At 46.3% G+C, this 20,193-nt stretch overlaps 1 protein-coding gene across 5 annotated transcripts in view; it reads left to right on the top strand.

The window, feature by feature from the left end:
• The window catches only part of PRMT7 (protein arginine methyltransferase 7), a 47,728-nt gene that overhangs the window by 3,058 nt on the left and 24,477 nt on the right, over positions 1 to 20,193 (top strand). For all 5 annotated transcript variants that reach the window (XM_044434129.1, XM_044434127.1, XM_044434130.1 and 2 more), the window contains 10 exons: positions 2,093 to 2,129; positions 4,309 to 4,458; positions 7,707 to 7,815; positions 10,465 to 10,577; positions 11,296 to 11,537; positions 13,531 to 13,711; positions 14,703 to 14,830; positions 16,522 to 16,660; positions 18,101 to 18,184; positions 20,009 to 20,056. In XM_044434129.1, the coding sequence (XP_044290064.1) occupies positions 2,093 to 2,129; positions 4,309 to 4,458; positions 7,707 to 7,815; positions 10,465 to 10,577; positions 11,296 to 11,537; positions 13,531 to 13,711; positions 14,703 to 14,830; positions 16,522 to 16,660; positions 18,101 to 18,184; positions 20,009 to 20,056 (1,231 nt within the window). The remainder of the gene's footprint in view (positions 1 to 2,092; positions 2,130 to 4,308; positions 4,459 to 7,706; positions 7,816 to 10,464; positions 10,578 to 11,295; positions 11,538 to 13,530; positions 13,712 to 14,702; positions 14,831 to 16,521; positions 16,661 to 18,100; positions 18,185 to 20,008; positions 20,057 to 20,193) is intronic.

Below are 20,193 nucleotides of genomic sequence, written 5' to 3'. Positions count from 1 at the left end.
TATGTTACTGTGACAAGCCAGTGTAGTGTAACTGTAAGAGAGTTGTGCTTAAGACGGCAGAGACCTGGATTTAAATCCCTGTGCAGACACAAAACATACTGCCTAAACCTGAGCCGGTCATTATTTTCCAGTTTAACCTACCTTGCAAGACTGTTTTGTGTAAGGATATCTACAATGAATTTGAACTTCCATGAATCTGATCTGTAGATCTACAGCATGGTTTCCCAAGTCATGTGGATTTTCAGAGGTTTTAAAAAAAATTTACCTAATTTTAGGCAAATTTAGTTGTAGAAAAATAAATAAAATTTAAAAAAAACACTGACCAAAATTGTGCATTTACAACATAGGCTAATGCAGTACAATGAGTATTTTTCAGGAATTTGCATGTGTTGGAGGGATTTGCCCTTCTTAGGGAATCCACGTTTGCACAACTCAGAATTTCCGTAGAATCTGATTCTGTCAGTGAGCCGTTAATGGAATGAAATGTGCCTGACACTTTTTTTCAATATCTGCGCTTCCCTATCTGTGAAGCTAAACTATGTGGGGTGGATGGGGGCTGATTCCTGTTTACTATACCAAGTAACTACCACCTTGAGAATCACTGAAAAGCTTTCTGAACTTTAAATGTATGCAGTTCAAGTAGAAAAGATCGAGCAAAATTCTAGTTGTATGTAACAACCACTGCAAGCATGGCATGGCTCATACAGCTCAATATACTTGATCTAGTTTACTTGAAAGTAAGACCTGTTGAACCCAATGGTACTTCTTTCAAAGTAAGTGCATATAAAATGGTGCCCCTACTTAGTTTCCTGGGGGCACACCCACATGTAAAGACTCCAGGGTTTTGGGTCACTAAAGATATGCTCAACTTGTTGGTTTTGCCCTTTTCAGTTAAGAGCTTGGTGCAGGACAAGCTAAAGGATGAATATTTGATGAAAAAACAGACAACCGTAATTTATTCAGAATTTGGTTGTGGTCAGATGCAGTCACCTTTCTTCAAAACCGAATAAAGTTCCTACTAGAAATATAGAAAAAAAATCCGGTTGTTAAATGAGAGAAAGGAATGACAGTGTTAGTTCCTCTGAAAATTATTGCAAAATAGGGATGCATTTGGTTGAAGCTAAAGCAGATCTGGTGAAAGGCATCTTCTGGGTGTTGGTATAAACAAATCAGACTTAATGTAAATACGTTAGATGTGCTGTGTTATGCAGAGTTTTGGAATGACTAGATAATGCAAATGATGAGTATTATAATTCCGACACATTTTCTAGAGATGTATTGGTTTGCATAGATGAGCTAGGCTTAAAGCAGGGAGCTCAGGTTATTTACCATTTATTGAGAGCTCCTAAAATCTTAGTAGCACATTATTTGTTGGAGTCATGATGGGGGAAACTGAGGATCCCTTGTTGATTTAAACAATGGAATTGAACTGTTGGTCTCTGTTGAAGCATTTGAAACTCACTTACCTTTTTCTGGATTGAGAAAAATAGAACCGAGCCTTGTCTTTTAGGGGAATGGAGCTCTGTTTCAGAGCTGGCATGTTCCCAGCTGTCTCCTAGTTCACCAACAGATTTTGGTATATTGCCTCCTTCCTAAGATTTAGCTTAAAGCAGGAGACGCTGTTGCAAAGAGGTCTTTTTGCTTTTGCTGTCAACCTCACCCAAAGAGCAGCCTACAATCATCGAGAGGGGAAATACATGTCCCCAGGAGTGGACCCAGAACAGTGACAAACAGACCCTCATCGGAACCTACGCTTAGTGACTAGCTCTTTTTACCTTCAGAAGTCTGCCCATACTTCATGGGCCTTGGATACAAGAACTCATCATTTACCTTTCCGAGTGTTGACACCTGGTTGGCATCTGGCAGTTTTTATGAAGGCTTACTGAACTTGAAGGTGAAATCACACAAGAGTGAAAGTGGTCCAGATCTAAAAGGGGTCGATGTCTGTCTGTCAAAGCTGTGGTCGGAGGTGGCCATCCTATCCATTGTACCAGTCTTTTCTCATTTAAACTTTTAGTAGGAACACTGGTTGATCCAGTTGACTTTCTTAGCCTGAACTGGTTTTGATTTTTCCTTTGAATTTTATTTACAGGTCATGCTATGCAGATATGCTGAATGACAAAGACAGAGTGAGTATTTTTTTTTTAACAAGTTGAGATTATGTCTGCCTCATTAGCATCAGTTCCATGATTGTTTTGCATGCAGCACAGGCTCTGGTAGGAAACATGCTGTGTGTCATTCAAGATATAACACACAGCATTCGGATATGCATAATAAACATTTTTATTTGAATCTGTTCCCAAAATATAGTCTTCCAGCTGAATTTGAAAAAACAAAACTTTGATAACTTTCAAATGCTTTAGTAAATTGAGGGCACAATCCCAAAGGGTGCACATCCCCTTTGCTCCCTTCTGGGAGTTGATTTTCCAGCCTTAGAGAAGCAGTTGGCAAAGAACTCTCCCTGACTTTGGGTTTGGGAACCTGAAATGCTGGCTCTCTAAATGCTGTCTAGCAGGCATAAGGTTGCCCTGATCCACTTTCTCACTGGATTCTTTCTAGTAAATTGGCATTGTGATGATAAACTCCATGAACAATTCCATCTGAATGTTGGGGATTTCTGTGACACTTATACAGCCCATTTTCTGCTGCTGCTATGATGTTCTAGTTCAAATAGCATGATTAAATATTTTTCAAAGTAGCCCTGGGTGATGTTCAGAAGCTTTGTTTTTCTTTTTAAAATGCAGCTTTGCCAAAGCTAAGAGGTGTTTTTAGCACCTCACTTATTTTCAGACGCTCCTAGCTTTCTGTCATGACTTCCTTTGAAAAGGTTATTTTCTTAAAATGAATCAGAGAGAGGGAAGATCAAAAAGGCCTGCCAGTCACCACTTTCTGTGGGGATTTGGGTTCATCTGCATATGGCTTTAAACAGGTGCAAACTCCTAAATGTCTCTATTTGAAAAGAGCTCTGTAAAAGTTGGCAGGGACAGAGAAAACTCCTTGGTGACTTCAGTGGTAAAAATCTGTAAGACTCAACTGGGGACTTAACATTCCATTTAAAAGAGCCGTTTCGAGCAGCTTTTGTTTTATTTGCCAATACTAGGAGGGTTCAGAGTTTTACTTGGAATGAAAAATTTGATGAGCTACTGCCCTGAACATGAAAAAGTGAAATGGAAATATCATTTGGGCTTAGAATTTCAACACTAAAATAGTTTCCACTGTCCTTCTGAAAGGGCTTTAGCGTTTTCCTTCATGTTTTCAAACATTTATGTGCAAACATGAGATTCTTGCATTAAAAAGGAGTGTTGGATTCCTGAGGTTTTTAATAACAGCTTGTGTACTGCATACAGCTTCCTCTGGAACTACCTATTGATAATTCCTTGAAAAACAAGAACCTGGCTGTCATGATCGAAATAAGCCACAGTGGCTGGAACCATAGGGTGTCCTTCCGTGGCTGCTGCCTGGCCACACATTGTTGTCATCTGAACCCACAGATGGAGAACAACCATTCATTACCCCTACAATAGCCCATGGGTGAATAAGACGTGAAAAGAAGTACTTGTTCACACAACAGATAATTAAGCTATGGAATTCACCGCCATGGAAAGTGGTGACCACTGCCAATTTAGAATTGCTTTAAAGGGGGATTGGATATGTTGATGGAGGAGGAGGCCATCCATGGCTACTAGTCTTGCTGGCTAGGGGCTACCTCCTTCACCGGAGGTGGCAAGTCTGCACACACCAGCTGCTGAGGAGCTTGGGGTACAGAGGTCTTGCACCCCCCTGCTGGAGGGATCCTGCGGGCAGCTGGTTTGCCACCGTGTGTGCAGTGTGCTGGACTTAGTGGACCTTTTCTCTGATCCATTATGCCCTTTCTTATGTTCCCATGTTGACTGTGTGAAGCACTCCGGTTACTGGGCTCACAGTACATGACATCCCACACTTAACCTTGAGTGTGGGTTGTTGTTGAACTCTGGGTTGTTCTGTTGTATAAATCTAGCTGTGCTTACAAAACTTGGGTCATTGACTACCCATGGAGGGTATCTGTGGTTTGCTGTTGGGCTGTGCAGAGGGCTATGCGTGAGTGACACATCACACTGTAAGCATAGCTAGGTTCATGCAATGCAGTAGCACAGTTTTAGGTGACAACCCGTATTCAACCAAGTCGTATGAATCCAGCCAATACCTTTTAACCCATGATGGTTTGGTTATCATGTGAATGCTTGTATATTGAACCATATCAAGCCTAGATACCACTGTCTCACAGCTGCAGAATCAAGGGTAATAACAGGTGCTTATCTTTCTTAACAGAATGCCAAGTATTTCCAGGGTATACGTGCTGCAGTGGGAAGAGTGAAAGAAAGAGGGGAGAGAGCAATTGTTCTGGACATTGGGACTGGCACTGGACTCCTCTCCATGATGGCGGTGACAGCCGGCGCAGATTTCTGCTATGCCGTTGAGGTAAGCATCATGATTCTCCTGTTCCCAGGTACCACTGAAGAATCATTTGTGCAGGACACCACTTTGCAAACGTTAAGCTATTGTACACACAGTAGGCTTCTGTGTTGGCCAAGCCCAGGCGACTCACCCCGTCTTGGGTGCAGGGAACTCATGAGCTTTGGCAAAAGTGGCAACCCCCCCGGCCACCCTTGCCAGGTTTGCCTGGGCAGCCACCAAGGACTGCTGCCCAGAAGGGCCCAAGCAGCACCCAGGGCTGGCTGCCACTGCCGTACTGCTGTTCCCTCTGGAATTTTGCACCAGTTTGGGCTTAACGTGGCTTTGCTCCCCTTTGCCAGTTTTTTTCCTGAGATCACCAAAGTCAGTTTGAGAGCTGGCTTTTGCAATCTCAATTTTGGCAGTCACCAGCAAAACAGTTCAAGTACCCAAGTGGTGTCTAGGAGAGGCTGGCTGTAGTTGGGAAACAGCTTTTAATCCTTATTTTTGTGCGTGCAAAATAACAAATGTTTCTGCTGCACTTACTGTGTGACATAGGAATTGGGATCCTCAGTGGACAAGGTTGGGGTATCTGCTGTCTACAAGCAAAGCTCCTTTTCTGGAGGACAACTAGCTGTCAGAAAGTAAGCAAATAACAACACATTGGCACTTGTTGGTTGTGCAAGTGTTCAGTCACCACCCCTCCGGAGTGAGTACTTCTTGGAACTCCCTCCGCAGCAATTACAGCTGCACATCTTGGGGATGCAAAGCTGCTCCAGCTCTGTCAGATTGGACAAGCGCCTTTCAAGTCTCGCCAGGGATTCTCAATCCGACGGCGGCCTGGTCTTTGGCTGGGTCATTCTGAGGCGTTGAGGGTCTTGCTTTTAAGCCAGTCCAGTGTTACTCTGGCTGTGGGTTTAGGGTCACAGTCAAGCACCAGGGCCAACTTCCACCCCAGTCCTGGGCCTCTTGTCATCCAAAACAAGGATTCCTCTAGAATTCTTCTCCATGCATCTTGCCCTCCGTCCTGACCAGTTTCCCAGTCCCCACATGGAGCAGCACCCCACAACTTGATGCTTCTATCACCAAGCTTCACTCTGGGCTTTCCACCACACACAGCGCTTTGCAGCAAGGCTCAGTGTGCCACCATTCCTCTCATCGGGCCAGGGACCCATTTCCCACATGCTTGCTGGGCCTCATTAATGTAGTTTCTGTTCTCCCCAGCAGCGGAAGCTCTTTGCAAACCAAATAGGCGTTGATAAGGTGTCAAAAATTGAGCATGCATCCAGTGTTTTGCTTGTGCTCCCACACAGAAAATAATCTTTTAAAATAGAAAACCAGTGCCTAGCTCTTAATGCCACCCAGAGATCCTACAGCTAATGAGGCGGCATACAAATGGGATGAATAAAAGAATGTATGAATAAAAAGCTGCTTGTACCACTTGCTGCAGCAAGTTTTAAAAACAAGACGAAGTGGAGCATTGAAGAGGTGCCTGAACTGCTCCATCCATTCAGCCTCCTCAGGCCCCATGACCTGATTCTGCAGCATGCGTAGACCTTGCTGCAGTACAAATGATTTATTAGAAAATTTAAGTTTTAAGAATATGGATTAATAGCAACATTTTGGTCAGAATAGTAATGCTAAGATGGTTTGTACTTTAGTTACAATTTAGACTTGTTTGTCTTTTTGGCTTATAATTTTTGTTAAGCCGTTGACTAATAGAAGCAGACATTTTGGCCGCTGGTGGTCTGTGACCATCTGGTTTCTCCCTACACCTTTAGTTTTACATTTATATTTTGGCAGGAAGCAACATGTTTTTGGCAGTTTGGGAAGCGAAAGGCTGCCTTGCTTTGCCAGGTTTCCAGCTTTAATTAGGTACACAATTTAGCATGGCCAGAAGCTTTGGGCATCACTGAACATCTTAACCTGTGGCTACAGCACAAGGTTTCTTAAAGTTTACTCCCCAGAGCAGATCTTTGGCTATGCCATTAGACCCTTAACTTGTTTTAATTGTCTGGGCCAATATGAAATACCCTCCCACTTTCACAAGGGTTGTACCTGAAGCAGGGCAGTCAGTAACCAGACCTTCCACACAGAGAGAGGAAAATGGGAAGGGGCTTTGGATTCAGCTGCGATTTCTGTCCTCTGGAAAATCCACGCAGCGGCCTGAGCCCTGTCCGGTGTCAAAGATTAAGTGGGCAGAGACCGTGTCCTGCGCGCGTTCCCTGCATTAAGCACTGTCCGTTCTGTGGCGCAGGGATTTTTCTGGTGGTATTTCACGCCTTGCATGTGGCGGCCCTTGTCTTATGCCCTGGGAACTGGTGTAGTAGCTCAGTGGCTGCGACGCCCCTCAGGCACCCCTGGTGGAAGCGGTGGCTCCGCTGTGAGCCCCCTGCTTCTCCCTGGGCATGTCGCTCTTTCTCAGCCTTCCAGCACCATCGTGGGCTTTCAGCTCAGAGGGGCTTTCTTTGAGCAAAGTGGACGTGAGCCACACGTGGCCAGCAGAAGTCCTAGTCGGAAGAGCTAATGGCGAGGGATGAGAGGAGTCATAGATCGGCAACTTCAGGAGACGTAGAAGCAGAGAAACAGAGCGGGCCAGAAGGGGTCTCCCGGGCCATCTAGTCTGACCCCCGGCTCCAGCCGGCTCTGCTCACGGCATGCCTGCCATGTGCATGTCCAGCCTGTCCTTGAACAGCCGCACCGATGGGGCCTCAACGACCTCTCAGTTGAGCACAGGTTGCCCTTCCTTCCATTAAAGTATGCAAGGACTGCAGCCTCAATCCCTGATTCACAGCATTGCCACCAGTGTTGCCATCTGCATTCTCTCTCCTCTGTAACAAACTCAGTCATCTCGTGGTGATCTGGGCTCCCCCCTCCAAACTCCCTTCATTACAGGGAAGAGGAGGTGCACGCCCCTTGTGACACTGCTAAGGTTCAGGGTTGGACAGGCAGTTTCCTGTTTGCTTGGCCAAAGCATCAGGAGTCAGTGCGACAAGGAAGCTGTGCACTAGTGCTTGACTCCTAAGGTTTCGGGCTCTGGCAGGCTGGGAGCGGCTTCTGTTGCCCCAGAGCACAGTTGCTTTTTAGAAATTATCACGGCAGAAAATTTTCCCTCCCTCGCAACTTTGCCAAGGGACCCCGGTTCGTGATGGGAGCCATACTAACCTGCTTGCTGGAGCTTTTTTTTAAAAGATGAGTGAGGAAATAGAGCTGAGCTGAACGGATTCGAACAGTTGCAGTGCTCTGTATAAACACTCAGGGTTATTCTGTTGCAGGTCTTCAAGCCTATGGCCGATGCAGCTGTGAAGATAGTGAAGAAAAATGGCTTTAGTGACAAGATAAAGATAATCAACAAGCACTCCACGGAAGTCACAGTGGGCCCTGGTAAGATTAGGGCGGACACCAGTTTTGCGCTGCCTAGAACAAAGAATGTCACTTTATTGATGCTAACATTTCATTTGCCACCATTCAGACGTGCTTCGAGAGTGGCTCGCATGAAACACAACACAGGAAAACTGCCATTGAAAACCGCAGTCCAGGAAAACAGACACACCCGCAGCAGCTAAGAAAGAATTATTTAGAAGCCTGGGAGGATGAAAGCATTTCTGCATGGTTTCCAAAGGATAACTGTGTTGTCATTGGTGACCTTCCCTGGAGAGGGATTTCCACCACTGAGAAGTCCGCCTTTCCAATGGCTCCTGCCTTGCGTTAGCTGGCAGTGTTGCTCAGGGTTGCACTTCTTCTGTGTCTGTGCCTCTGCTGTAAAAATGCACAGTGTTGCGTTGGGTGTGGAGCTGAATTTCCCGTCAGTCTTGTGGCTGTGGAGAAAACTCAGAAATGCGTCTGAAGGGGGTTTGGAGCTGTAGTCTCAGGATTTCTGTAGCCCTAGCAGAACTTTATTGGGGTCCTTCCAACTCTTAAGCCCTTAGCACAGAGTTCACTTAAGACCTTATGCAAGTTCGCTTAATTTTATTCTTGCTTAAGGGTTTGCGTCTCCTTGCTTCTTGTGTGTTGTGTATACAATATCCCAAAGCCTGCTTGGATTGCATCTTTGCTCCCCCAGTGAGGAATTCAAGTAGTTGCTTATCCTCCCACAGATCTTTGGAAGTAGAATGAGCTTAATGCTAGCACTTTGTATTAGGCTGGAGGGAACTTTCCCTTCCAAAGTTCCCTCTTGAGAGCAGGAGAAGAGGGAAAGGGTTTTTGACTCCTTTCCCTGCCAGCCACCATCTTGCAGAATCTCAGTACCACCCCCAAGGGGGAGAGGGAGTCCCAGGGAGAAACTGAGCCTTCAGGAAAGGGTTAGACAGCTGCTCTCATACAGTGCTGTGGAAACACTGGATGTAGCTCCAGTGTAACGTCTGAGCCTAGCCTTAAGAAGGAGTGGCTTGCCCAAAGCCAACCTGGACGAGCAAGGGTTTGAACCTGAGTTCCTCATATGTAAATACCACTTTTTAGCCTTTGTAGAGCATGGCATTAAAAACTCATCACACATCAAGGCTGCAGTTCCTGGGTTATTTGACCTAGGAATTGTGGCGGTGAACAGAGCACATAGGTAACTTCCCAGAAAACAGTTTGTTTATGACTGAAACAACCCTGAGTTAGCACCTAACTCTGGGTACATGTGTCTAAAAACAACCCTGAAATGGGGCAATCCTGGCTTGTTCACTGAAAATTGAAACAAGCTGTGGTAGGCAGTGTGCTCATCATTTCACTTGTCCCCCAAGAAACAGCAAAAGAATTGCAAGTGTGATCTGTGGACCAGATTGTGGCATTTGTTGCTAGTTGCAAAGTCGTGTCCGACCCATCGTGACCCTATGGACAACATTCCTCCAGGCCTTCCTGTCCTCCACCATCCCCTGGAGTCCACCCAAGCTCACACCGACTGCTTCAGTGACTCCATCCAGCCACCTCATTCTCTGCCATCCCCTTCTTCTTTTGCCATCTATTGTTCCCAGCATCAGTGAGTCCTTCCTTCTCATTAGGTGGCCAAAGTATTTGAGTTTCATCTTCAGTATCTGGCCTTCTAAAGAGCAGCTAGGGTTGGCCTCCTCTAGGACTGACTGGATTGATTGCCTTGCGGTCCAAGGGACTCGCAGGAGTCTCCTCCAGCACCACAGTTCAAAGGTCTCAATTCTTTGGCACTCAGCCTTATGGTCCAACTTTCAGAGCCATACAGTGCAACTAGGAAAACCATAGCCTTGACTAAACGCACTTTTGTTGGCAGGGTGAGGTCTCTGCTTTTTAGTATGCTGTCTAGATTTGCCATAGCTCTCCTCCCCAGGAGCAAGCGTCTTTTAATTTCATGGCTGCAGTCCCCATCTGCGGTGATCTTGGAGCCCAGGAAAATAAAATCTGTCACTTCCTCCATTTCTTCCCCATCTATTTGCCAGGAAGTGATAGGACCGGATGCCATGAGCTCAGTTTTCTTAATGTTGAGTTTCAAGCCAACTTTTGCGCTCTCCTCCTTCACACGCATCAAGAGGCTCTTTAGTTCCTCTTCACTTTCTGCCATTAGAGAGGTGTTATCTGCATATCTGAGGTTGTTGATATTTCTTCTGGCAATCTTAATTCCAACCTGTGATTTATCTAGCTCGCCTTTCTCAGATTGTGAAAGATTGTGGCATGCTGACTACTAAATTTCTTAGAAGTTAGGTTCCTAGAGCTTGCTTTCTCCAGTTCTGGCCTTGTGTTGTTGGGGAGCAGAGAAGGGAATTGAGTGGGAAAGATGGAAGGTGCAGCTCTGTGGAAGAAAAGCAAAGCAAAGCAGCGCTCAGAGCAGTAATCAACTTGTTGATATTTGAAGGCAATGGACTGTTGTCATATTTCTTAAACACTCTGAGAATGTTCTTGCAAGTCAAACTGTGGAGGTTTGGTAGGAAAATTCCAAGCAAAATTCCAATGGAACTGTCTGATTCCTCCAATAACAGCTTGGACTATTCATGTTTAACTCCAGGTTTGCTTACAGCAAGATTCTTTTATTTTTAAAATCAGAATTGGTCACCCCTGACTGTGCCGCGTTTTGCTTCCTAGATGGAGACATGCATTCGTGTGCAAACATCCTGATTACAGAGCTCTTTGATACCGAACTGATCGGAGAAGGGGCATTGCCCTCCTATGAGCACGCCCACAGGTACCTTGTGCAGGTGAGGAATGAGCTGCACGCTTTTCTGTGATAGCGCCACTCGGTGGATGTGTTCCCATATATATACTGTAGCTAATCATTTAGCCCTTCTGTTACCCTTGGCTTCAACAGGATGGTGTGGTCCAGTGGTTAAGAGTGCAGGACTGGGATTCAGGTGATGTGGGTTAGCTCAGCCATGGAGCCCACTGGGTGGTGGTGTGCCAGTCATGGACTCACAGCCCAGTGTACCTCACAGGGTTGTTGTGGGGATAAGACTGAGACCAGGAGGAGGAGAATGATGGAAACTGCTTTGAGGTCTTTGTAAGAAAAAAAAAAGTGGGATATAAATCAAATAAATAAATAGGACCTCTGTAAGAGAAGCATCTTTAGAATGGAGAGCATTTATCTAGTTTGACTGTATCCAGTTTAAAAAACAATCGGCTTTGAGGATGTTCTCATACCATGGGGAATGGCATGGAGACATGAGGAAACAAATTATAGTAAAGGTATGATCCTGTGTACACTCACTGAATGAAGCAGTGACTTCAGCAGCAGTTCCAATAAATTTCAGAGGAGGCAGCTTGGCCCAATCAGTCAAGAGACGTTGTAGACGAGCAGGCTTCGTCTCTTGCCCCTGAATCCCAGTTTTATGTGCACCCCACATTTTTTCTGACAAGTTTACATTCACACCTGATGTCAAATGAACCTTACTCAATGCCTTTGTTGTCTTTCTTGAGCAGGAAGGATGCGAGGCAGTGCCTCACAGGGCAACAGTGTATGCCCAGTTAGTGGAATCCAAAAGAATGTGGTCCTGGAACAAGCTATTGCCCATTCATGTCCAAGCAGAAGATGGCGAGAAGATTATCGTCTCCCCTCCAGAAATGGAGAACTGTCCTGGAGCCCCTTCAGTCTATGATATTCAACTGAATCAGGTGCCTTTGCACGACTTCACAGCACTCAGTGAAGTCGTTAAAATGTTCAGGTGAGTGGTGGTGTTTCTAGGTATGTCTGTATAGAATTAAGGCATGGCATTCCCTGCTTTTCCATCTTCAATTCTCAAGGTGGATTGCAACTTGTTCTAAAAGTCGTGGATCCTAAAATGTAACAATTGTAAAGAAACCTATCCAGCAGAAGAGTAAAAGCAGCAGCAGAGCAAAACCTCTGTAGTAGCCCTTGAAAAGCCAAGAAATCAGCAAGTGCCTTCATTTGGTTCCAGATGAATGGATTCTACTGATACAGAGCTGTGATCAGGCAGGCCCCACCCAGAGAGAGATTTTAGCGACTGGGCAAATCCATAAGGGAGAATGACCTCAAACACCCTGGGTTCTAGGTGATGTAGAGTTTTAAAAGGATAAAATCAGCTCATTGGTTTGTGCTGGAATCAAACTGGTAGCCAATTTTTACCTCAGAATATTGCGGGTTCAGTTCCAGACCACCTGCAATAAAGCGAATAACACAATAAAGGAAGTCATACAATTTTTTTTGTATCCCAGTCCATATAGAAGTTATGTTCACACTATACTGTAGTCTGTTAAGTGTGCGATAGCAGTATGTCTTCAGTGAGTCTTAATCTTTTCCTGGGGAAGGGTCTTGCCTCCAAGTTGACGGCTGCTGACTGATCCGGGAGGTGGTTGTTGAAGGCTGAGAGGCTGTGGCAATTTCTTAAAATAAGACTACAAGTTTGCTGCATCTGTTGACTCTTCCTTTCATAAAAGATTTCTCTTTAAAATGCAATGCTGGTTGATAGCATTTTACCCTCAGGAGAGCTCCTTTCAAAGCTGGAGTCAGTCCTCCCAAAGGTTTATGCAATTTTCTAAATCCTTTGTCATTTCAACAGTCTTCATGGCATCTTTCACCAGGAGTAGATTCCATCCCAAGAAACCACTTTCTTGCTGTACCATGAGAAGCGCAACCCTCGCCCCTTAAAAGTTATTATGAGATAGTAGCTGTCTTACATGGGTATGATTTGTGGTCCCCCAGAACAATTGCAATAGGGAAATCAAAGATCACAGATCACCATAACAAATTGAATAGTGATGAAAGAAAGTTTGAAATATTGTGGCACAGAGGCACAAAGTGAGCAGATGCTCAAGACAGGGTTGCCTCAAACTGTCAATTTGTAGAAAATGTAGTATCTGGGAAGCGCAATAAAACAAGGTGTGCCAGTGCATCCGTATGATGTGTGGAGTTACACAGACACACTCACCCCCGTGGATACAACAAAAAGAATGTATTAAGTTTCTAGAATCCCATCGTTAATGAGGAATAAAGTTGTTGGCAAGATGTCACCCGATACGTTGACGTACCGTGATGGCTTGATGATGCTGGCTGTGCTGCTTCTCTTGGTGACACTCACAACATGCAGCCTCATCTCTGCCATTTTTATTTATTTATTTAGAAAATTTCTATGCTGCCCCATTCGCCGAAGCCTTGGGGCGGCTCACAAATATATCAATTAAAATATTATACAGTAAAAATATAAAACAGGTTAACAATATAAAATAAGTCGCCCTGGCCGAAGAATAAAATAAATAAATAGTATTAACAATTAAAATGACGTTTGAATAAAAAGGTCTTCACCTGGCGCCGAAAAACAAATAACGACGGGATTTTAAAAAAGCTTTGTCCTGTTGACATCAGCCAGTTATGCTGTGTGCATATTTATTTGATTTATGCCCACGTTTTTCTTAGAAAGAACTCAAAGTGGCTTACATCATTCTCCTAATCCTCACAAGAACCGCCCTTTGAGGTAGGCTGGACCGAGAGTCAGTGACTGGCCCAGAGTTGCCCAGTTTGCTGAACGCTGAGCGGGGACTGGAACCCAGGTCCCCCGAGTCCGAGACCTTTGCTCCTAACTGCTACACCACCTGGCTCCCTGTGTGCCTGTGGCCATTGGTCCTTTGCATGTGCTGTTTCACAGTGCAAGTGAGCGGGTTCTTTAGAACGAGCTGATTGCAGTTCACTCTTTTCCACAGCATAGACTTCAGTAAGCGAGTGAGCAGAGCTTCTGCCTGCTACACGGTGCAGCTGAAGACCATCGCGTCTGGCAAAGCCCAGGTGGTCCTCTCCTGGTGGGATGTAGACATGGACCCCGCAGGATCGATAAAATGTACAATGGCCCCCCGTTGGGCACAGGCTGCTTCTGAAGATATCCCGGTAACGTATTCAGCCCTTGAAAACTTCTCTGCTCTTGGTAACCCTTTAAGGCTACTGGGTGGATGGAAAACACGTTCCTAGGTGGTTCTTTGTCTAGCTCTCTGGAAAATGTGTCGCTCTCCTTGCTAGGCCTGATTCGAATGTGGTTCTGGATGCGGCCGTGGGCGGGGGGAGCGTGAGCCCTGTGGCCATCCCTTTGGAAGGCCACTGGTGAGCATGCCGGGCACAGGAGAAAGTCGTGCTGATACGCCCAGCACGGCGTGCTCAGGGGCAGTGTTCCAGTTGAGGCACGGCCCCAGCTCCGTGGCAGTCTGTGGTGTCGTAAGTGCGGTGCCCCCCTTTGGCTGGGCCATCGCTCCAGGCATCTGGTTTATCAGCAGAGACTCTGCTGACCCGTGTAGATGAAAGGATGGCGTTCGCTCCCCGCAGATGCCTAGCCTGCCCAGCTCTGCACCCTCCCAACGTGTTGGACTCAAGCTGCCAGTGGAGCAACACGCCCGGAGTGCAGTGGATCAGGGGAAGGCTGCTCTGGGCGAGCGGCAGCTTATGTTAGGAGCATCTGCTCACCTGCATATTGAACCTGCCCAGCATGCCACCTCAGAGGCACGTGCTCAATGTCACTGCTTCCTGATCTCACCAGAGTGCAGCCCTCTTCAGCACTTCCTGAAATTGTGCCCATGCTTTGCATTCCTGTCCTTTCTCCCGTCCAGTTTGAACAGGGGCCTTTCACAGACATGCTTTGGTCTTCACTGACACAGGCTCAGTGGACGAACATAGCAGTTCACTTTCTGTGGTGCACACACCTGCGTGCAAACTCGCTGGGCATTTCCTGTCAAGGAAAGATGAACCGAGGTCTTGCAAACACCTTGCCAAGTTGTCCTCCTGCCGTATGTTGTGTCTCTGAAATGGAGCCCACGTGCCTGCTCGCTGCCCTTTTGTCTGCTGCTCCTTAATTCGTGCATTTCCCCCACTCCCTTTCACACTTTTCCAGTGGAGAGATCATTGGATGCAGTGTGTATATTTCCTTCCAACGGAACAGCCTGTTCGCCAGGGCCAGTGTGTGGAGCTGACGGCCTTTCATGACGATTACTCGGTGTGGTACAAGCTCCAGAAAGGCAGGTAAAAAGCTTGGGGTAAAAGCAGAAAGAGGTATTTGAAGAGTGCTAGGCTGGAAGGCCTGCATTCTCGATGAATGTAAGCTGAGGAGGGTCGTTATTTTAAGGAAATGTAATTAAACCTGGGCTATTGTCTGGTATGATTAAGTGCTCTGTAATGAGAATTCTGAGCATAAGCTGCGGAGCAACTGTACTTCAGAGTGAGAAGAGAAAGTCTCGGTGATAGTACATCTGGAAAATAGCTCTAAGGAATAATTGGATCAGCTACCATAATGCGCTCTTTAGAACTATTCTTTAGTATCTCCTGTGCTTCACACTTTTTCTGAGTCTGAGAGACAGAATTCTTCACCAGTGTTAACAACTGCCTGAGTTTGTTCTCTGCTTTTCCTGAAAAGAGAACAAGGATATATGAAGGTAGAGCAGCTTTTCCTAACTTCTTGTCCTCTTGATGCATTTGACTACAGCTCCATAGTCTTCAGGACAGTATGGCCATTGGCTGAAGATCGTAGTCTGGTGCATTTGGAAAGCACCAGCGTGGGGAACGCTGTGCTAAAGAATGCCTTCAAGGGACAGATGCCGTTAAAAAACCCCTTGAAAATGGTAATAGTCGTCCCAACAGGAAGTGGAAGAGTACACAGCTCCCTTCCTACTGGCTATTCCAGATCTGTTACCCAGAGGGCTATACTCTGGCAATTAAGCCCTTACTAGTGACTAGCTTTTGCTTTTCGGGAAAGCCGCTTGCTTGCTTGCTTGGAGAGCCACAGCGTCCGCAAGACAGGTGCACAAACCAAAATGGGAGACCTGTTAACGTTTCACATGAGCAGCATGGGAGCTGCTTTTCTGCAGATTAAGCCCAGAGCGCTGCTGTGATAGCAGACGGCCTGCAGCTAGGTGGGCAGGGTCCCTTGTGCCTTAGGGGCCCCCAGCCCTGGCAAGGCCCCTCTGCTTCTGGCCCTTTCCCTGGAGAGTCTGCAAACTGCAGCAGCCAGTAAGGCGAAAGTGCAGCTCAGGGGCTGCCTGCTGTCCTTTTGGAAGTTTCCCTCACTGTGGACAGGAAGCTTGGCAAGAGTGACGAGGCATTTCTAAGACAGGGAGCCAAAAGCTAACCTGGCCACTTTCTAGGTGTATGAGGCACCTTACTTTCATAAAAGTTCGCTTTTCTGAGAGGGGAGCTGGAAGCAGACCACCCTGGAACCCTTCCAAACCAGGAGCCTTTATAGGTGGGAGATTGGGAGGACCCCTGGAGAGACCCTTGGGGGTTTCTTGTGCCAGGGAATACAGCAAGGCGGTGTTACACTTTCCACTTTTTCCTGATGTTTAAGGCACTTTCCTTTGGCTGTTTAGGCATGGAAAAGCCTACAGCTCCCAGCATAGCTGGCTAGGGCCTGCAGGGGGTGTAGGTCTTTTTTTCCTGTCTGAACAGGCATGGGATCACTCTGTGAGGGGCTCTGCTCTGTCCTTGCTTTCCTGTGTGTGAAGAGGGGCATGGAGCTCTTGGATCCGCTTCCAGGGCTTGTCATTCCAGGGCTTGGGTGCTCTCCACCAGCCCTGCAGCAACGCTTTCCTTTACTCCACTGAACACAGACAATTCAGGCCGAACACTGGCACAAATGCCTGGTAAACTGTCCCTTAATACGTAAGAGCTGATCTGAGGCGAACGCAGGACCGAGTGGGTGATGATATCCCAACCTTTAGAAATGCAGACGTGAAGAGCGCCATCCGTGTCGAGAGTCCCGCGTGTTGGTGTCAGGCCCACCTGTTGTGGAACCGGCCACGGTTCGGGGAACTGAACGATTCGAGCCGAACATCCCAGTACATACAAGCTCTGCAGAAAGTGAGTAGGCCTTCCAAAACCGCTGTGATGTCTCCCTGCACGGGGCCTGTAGATTACCATGCTGCGTCAGTCAGTTCGGGGGAGCGGGCAAGGGAGACATGGCTTGCTCCTGCCAGCTTGAGCGTACGAGGAGGGACGAGGCTGGTTCCTTTAAAGGTTCAGTTCTGTTCAGATAAAGGTTCAGTGCAGATAAAGGTTCAGATAAACAGATAAAGGTTCAGTGCAGATAAAACTCAAAGCGTGCTCCAGGTTGGTCTGTCTGAGCGTCCATCGAGTTGCAGTCTGTCTCGTCCGTACTCGCCCCAAGGGCTCACTTGCACCACGCAGTCGGGTTTAGGCAGCACTTCCAGCATCAGGGAAGGAGCCACTCCTGGGTGGCAAGTAGCCCGCTTCTCCCACTTGCCCCACCCTTGCTGTCACGCTGTATGAGCCAGGTTGGTGAAAGATGCTCAAATCTTTCACAGGCACAAGTTGCTGTGTTTAAAAGGCAAACAATGCACTTTTTTAACCATACAGGCTTAGCTTACTGATAGGCTGTGACCGATTAGAGGCTAAATTCTCTGGGCAGAGTGATCGTACTGCTGTTGTGCTTGGATTTTATTAACAGAATTAGTCCAGCCATCTGTTTTTCCTGTCCTCCAGACTTCAGTTAAGTCTCCTTCCTTAAGTCTGTCGTTCTGTATTACCTCTAGCACCTAATGACTGAAATATGGTGACATGCTAATAAAATTCTGCAGTCCCACTGCTTGGTCTTAATTATCATGATCTTATATATCATCCCTCAGAAAAACGGGCTCTTGCTCATGGAAGTTTATGCTGTCATAAATCTCTTGTCCTGTGACAACTTAAAAGGCTTGCTTCCTGTCTTTGCACAACAGACTAAAAGGGAGGCAGGAAGGACCGTGCACTCTGAAGATGAATTCTGGCACGCTGGCCATTGACAGCGTTTTGCCAGTGCTGGATGTAAGAGCCCCCGGAACAATGGTGAAATCCCATTTCTTACAGTAGCGTCTTGATAGGATCCACAAATAGCATGGGGCCAGAATTCCAGGAAGCCTTTCCCACAGTTCGTCAGAGGACAAGCATGTAGCACGAAGTGGCATTTCCATCGGCTGCCTTCGCGTTTTCAAAAACCTGTTTCCTCTTTCCTGTATGACCCGGCATAGCTAATGGATGTGGTCCCAGTGCAAAAAACCTGGTTTCTAAAAATGGCCCTGTAGACACTTGTAATAACCAGTGTTCTGTGCGTTCCAGCCACAAATGCTTACCTAGTGAAAAAAACGCATGCATTATCCTTAAGATTTCATCAGTTCTGCTTGAGATTTGGGGGATTTTAGTAGCTGCCAGGTAGTGACAGCATTGCACAAGGAAATGCTTTATTGGTGAACTTTTGGAACTGCAAAGAAGAGCACAGTTGAAAGTTTTCTCTTCACCCCACAGGTTCTCAAGCCAAAGAGCGTTTGCCTGAGCGTCAGTGACGGCAGCCTCCTTCCCCTGCTGGCTCATCACCTTGGGGTGGAACAGGTCTGTTTTTTTAATTATTTATTGATAAATTTATATCCTGATTTTGTCTCTTCTTAAAAGAACACAAAGCGGCTGTCGTCATTCTCCTCTTGTTGCTCTCCATCTTATCCCCACAAGAACCATGCAAGGTAGGTTGGGTCAAGAGTCTGTGACTTTGGCCCAGAGTCACCCAGTGGGCTCCATGGCTGAGCAGGGACTTGAACCCAGACCTCCAGAGTCCCAGTCCTGTGCTGTTAACCACACCACACTGGCTCTCTGGTTTGTTCTTGTTTGTCCCCATGCTTGGAATGCTTGCTGTTAATATGGGCTGGCTTTGTTTAGATTTTTATATGTTGTTTTAGATCTATCAGTTTTGAGTGCCTTCCTCATCAGAGCAGTGGATGGTCTGCATGTCCGTTAAGGCTGCACCCTCAACCTTCCACGACCCTCTTCTTGGAAATCATTTCACACATTCCTCATTCCATCCCTTGCCTCTAGCACTCTGGTTCACTTAATTTCTTTCTGTCAAATCCTTCTCCAAAACCCCACCTTGAAGCTGTTGGCCTCCGGCCTTAGTCCCGTTGCCCAAGTGCAATAAAGCATTAAGTATTTATAACTGCATTTGCCTGTATAAATCATGATAATAGACTGTAATCTTGACTGACTAGAACAGAATTAATCTGTTAGTTCCTGCCAGATCATATAATGAATGGATCATATTTCCCATTTATATTTGGAAGATGTGAACACATCTTCAATTAGCACTCTTTTTTCCCACCTAATTGCCAGTTTGATCTCCCAGAATTCCCACATGGACCCCAACTGAAATAAAAACTCCCTTGCTTTTCAGAAACTTAAGGAGGCAGGAGAAACTTGGTGCTTTTGGAAGCAGTGGCCAGATCCAGCAGTTAATTGCCCTTCTTGAGGCTTCAAGCTTGTGGGATCTACTCTGTTTTTTTACTAGAACTTGGAGTTCTGCCAACTGGTACAAAAGGCATGCACTTTGAATTTCAAAAAATCGCATTGCTTTTGAGTATAGAAGTGAACAAAGCTCTCATTCCTTTCACACAAAAATGCACTTCTGCTGTTCAGCATATTCTTCATTTCATTTAAGGCAGGCAGGGTATCCATGGATTTGTTTCTTACATTTCTGTACTGCCTAATAACCAAAACACTCTGGGAAGTTTACAAAGATGAAAAACATAAAAATGTGCTGTAGTATAAACCCAGGTGCATATAAAAATACAGCTATTTTAAGCAATCAGGAATAAATCCCAGGACCTTTTAAAATCTTACTCTCGGCTGCCAAATGCTTGGTAGTAGGGGAAACTTGCACCAAAAAAGAAGGCAGTGCTCGGGCCAGGCAGGCTTCACTGGGAGGGGTGGCTATCATTATGAGGGTCCTTCCTCTTGTTCCCACCTTCCTAACCAACTTCAGAGGAAGCATTGGCAGGAATGGCCTCAGACAATGGCCGGACTCTATGGGCAGGCCCTTTTTGTTGCTGCTGCCATTAAATGTCTGGGAGTTGGACATTCTTGCTGATCTACTTCAAGTCACCCAGGGATCCAGATCTGTCTTCCTGCCGCTCCTCGTAGAAGGCTGGCAGTGCCTGGAGGATACTTCTGCAACAGTCCTGCTTCTGAGCTCCTTGCAGGGTGGAACAGGGCTGTAGGCGTCATATATCCAGAGTGTTGCAGCAGTCAGGTGGGGAGGGAGGAGTGTAGTTAGGGTCTCTGGTGAGGCCTCGGTCTTGGCCCACGATCACTCAGGAGAACAGCTGCCCCCTTCCCTGTTTTCACAAAGAGTCACCACTTGAAACTTGTTAAGTTTTGTTCTTCGTCTAGGTGTTTACTCTGGAGAGCTCGGCGCTTTCTCATTCGCTCATGAAGAAAGTAAGTAATTAATTTTCATTCTTTTGTGTACATGTGCATGCATTATCACCTTTTGGTCAGTGTGCCGTTCACATTCAGTTGGGTGAGCCCCAGTTGAATCTCCGCCGATTTCACTCCATTATTCAGACCCATGGTTG

Source organism: Varanus komodoensis, unplaced genomic scaffold, assembly GCF_004798865.1.
Source record: "Varanus komodoensis strain SLA01 unplaced genomic scaffold, ASM479886v1 scaffold27, whole genome shotgun sequence".
Lineage (NCBI taxonomy): Eukaryota > Metazoa > Chordata > Lepidosauria > Squamata > Varanidae > Varanus > Varanus komodoensis.
Note: the sequence above shows the minus strand (reverse complement) of the source record. Positions and strands in the feature narration are given on the sequence as shown.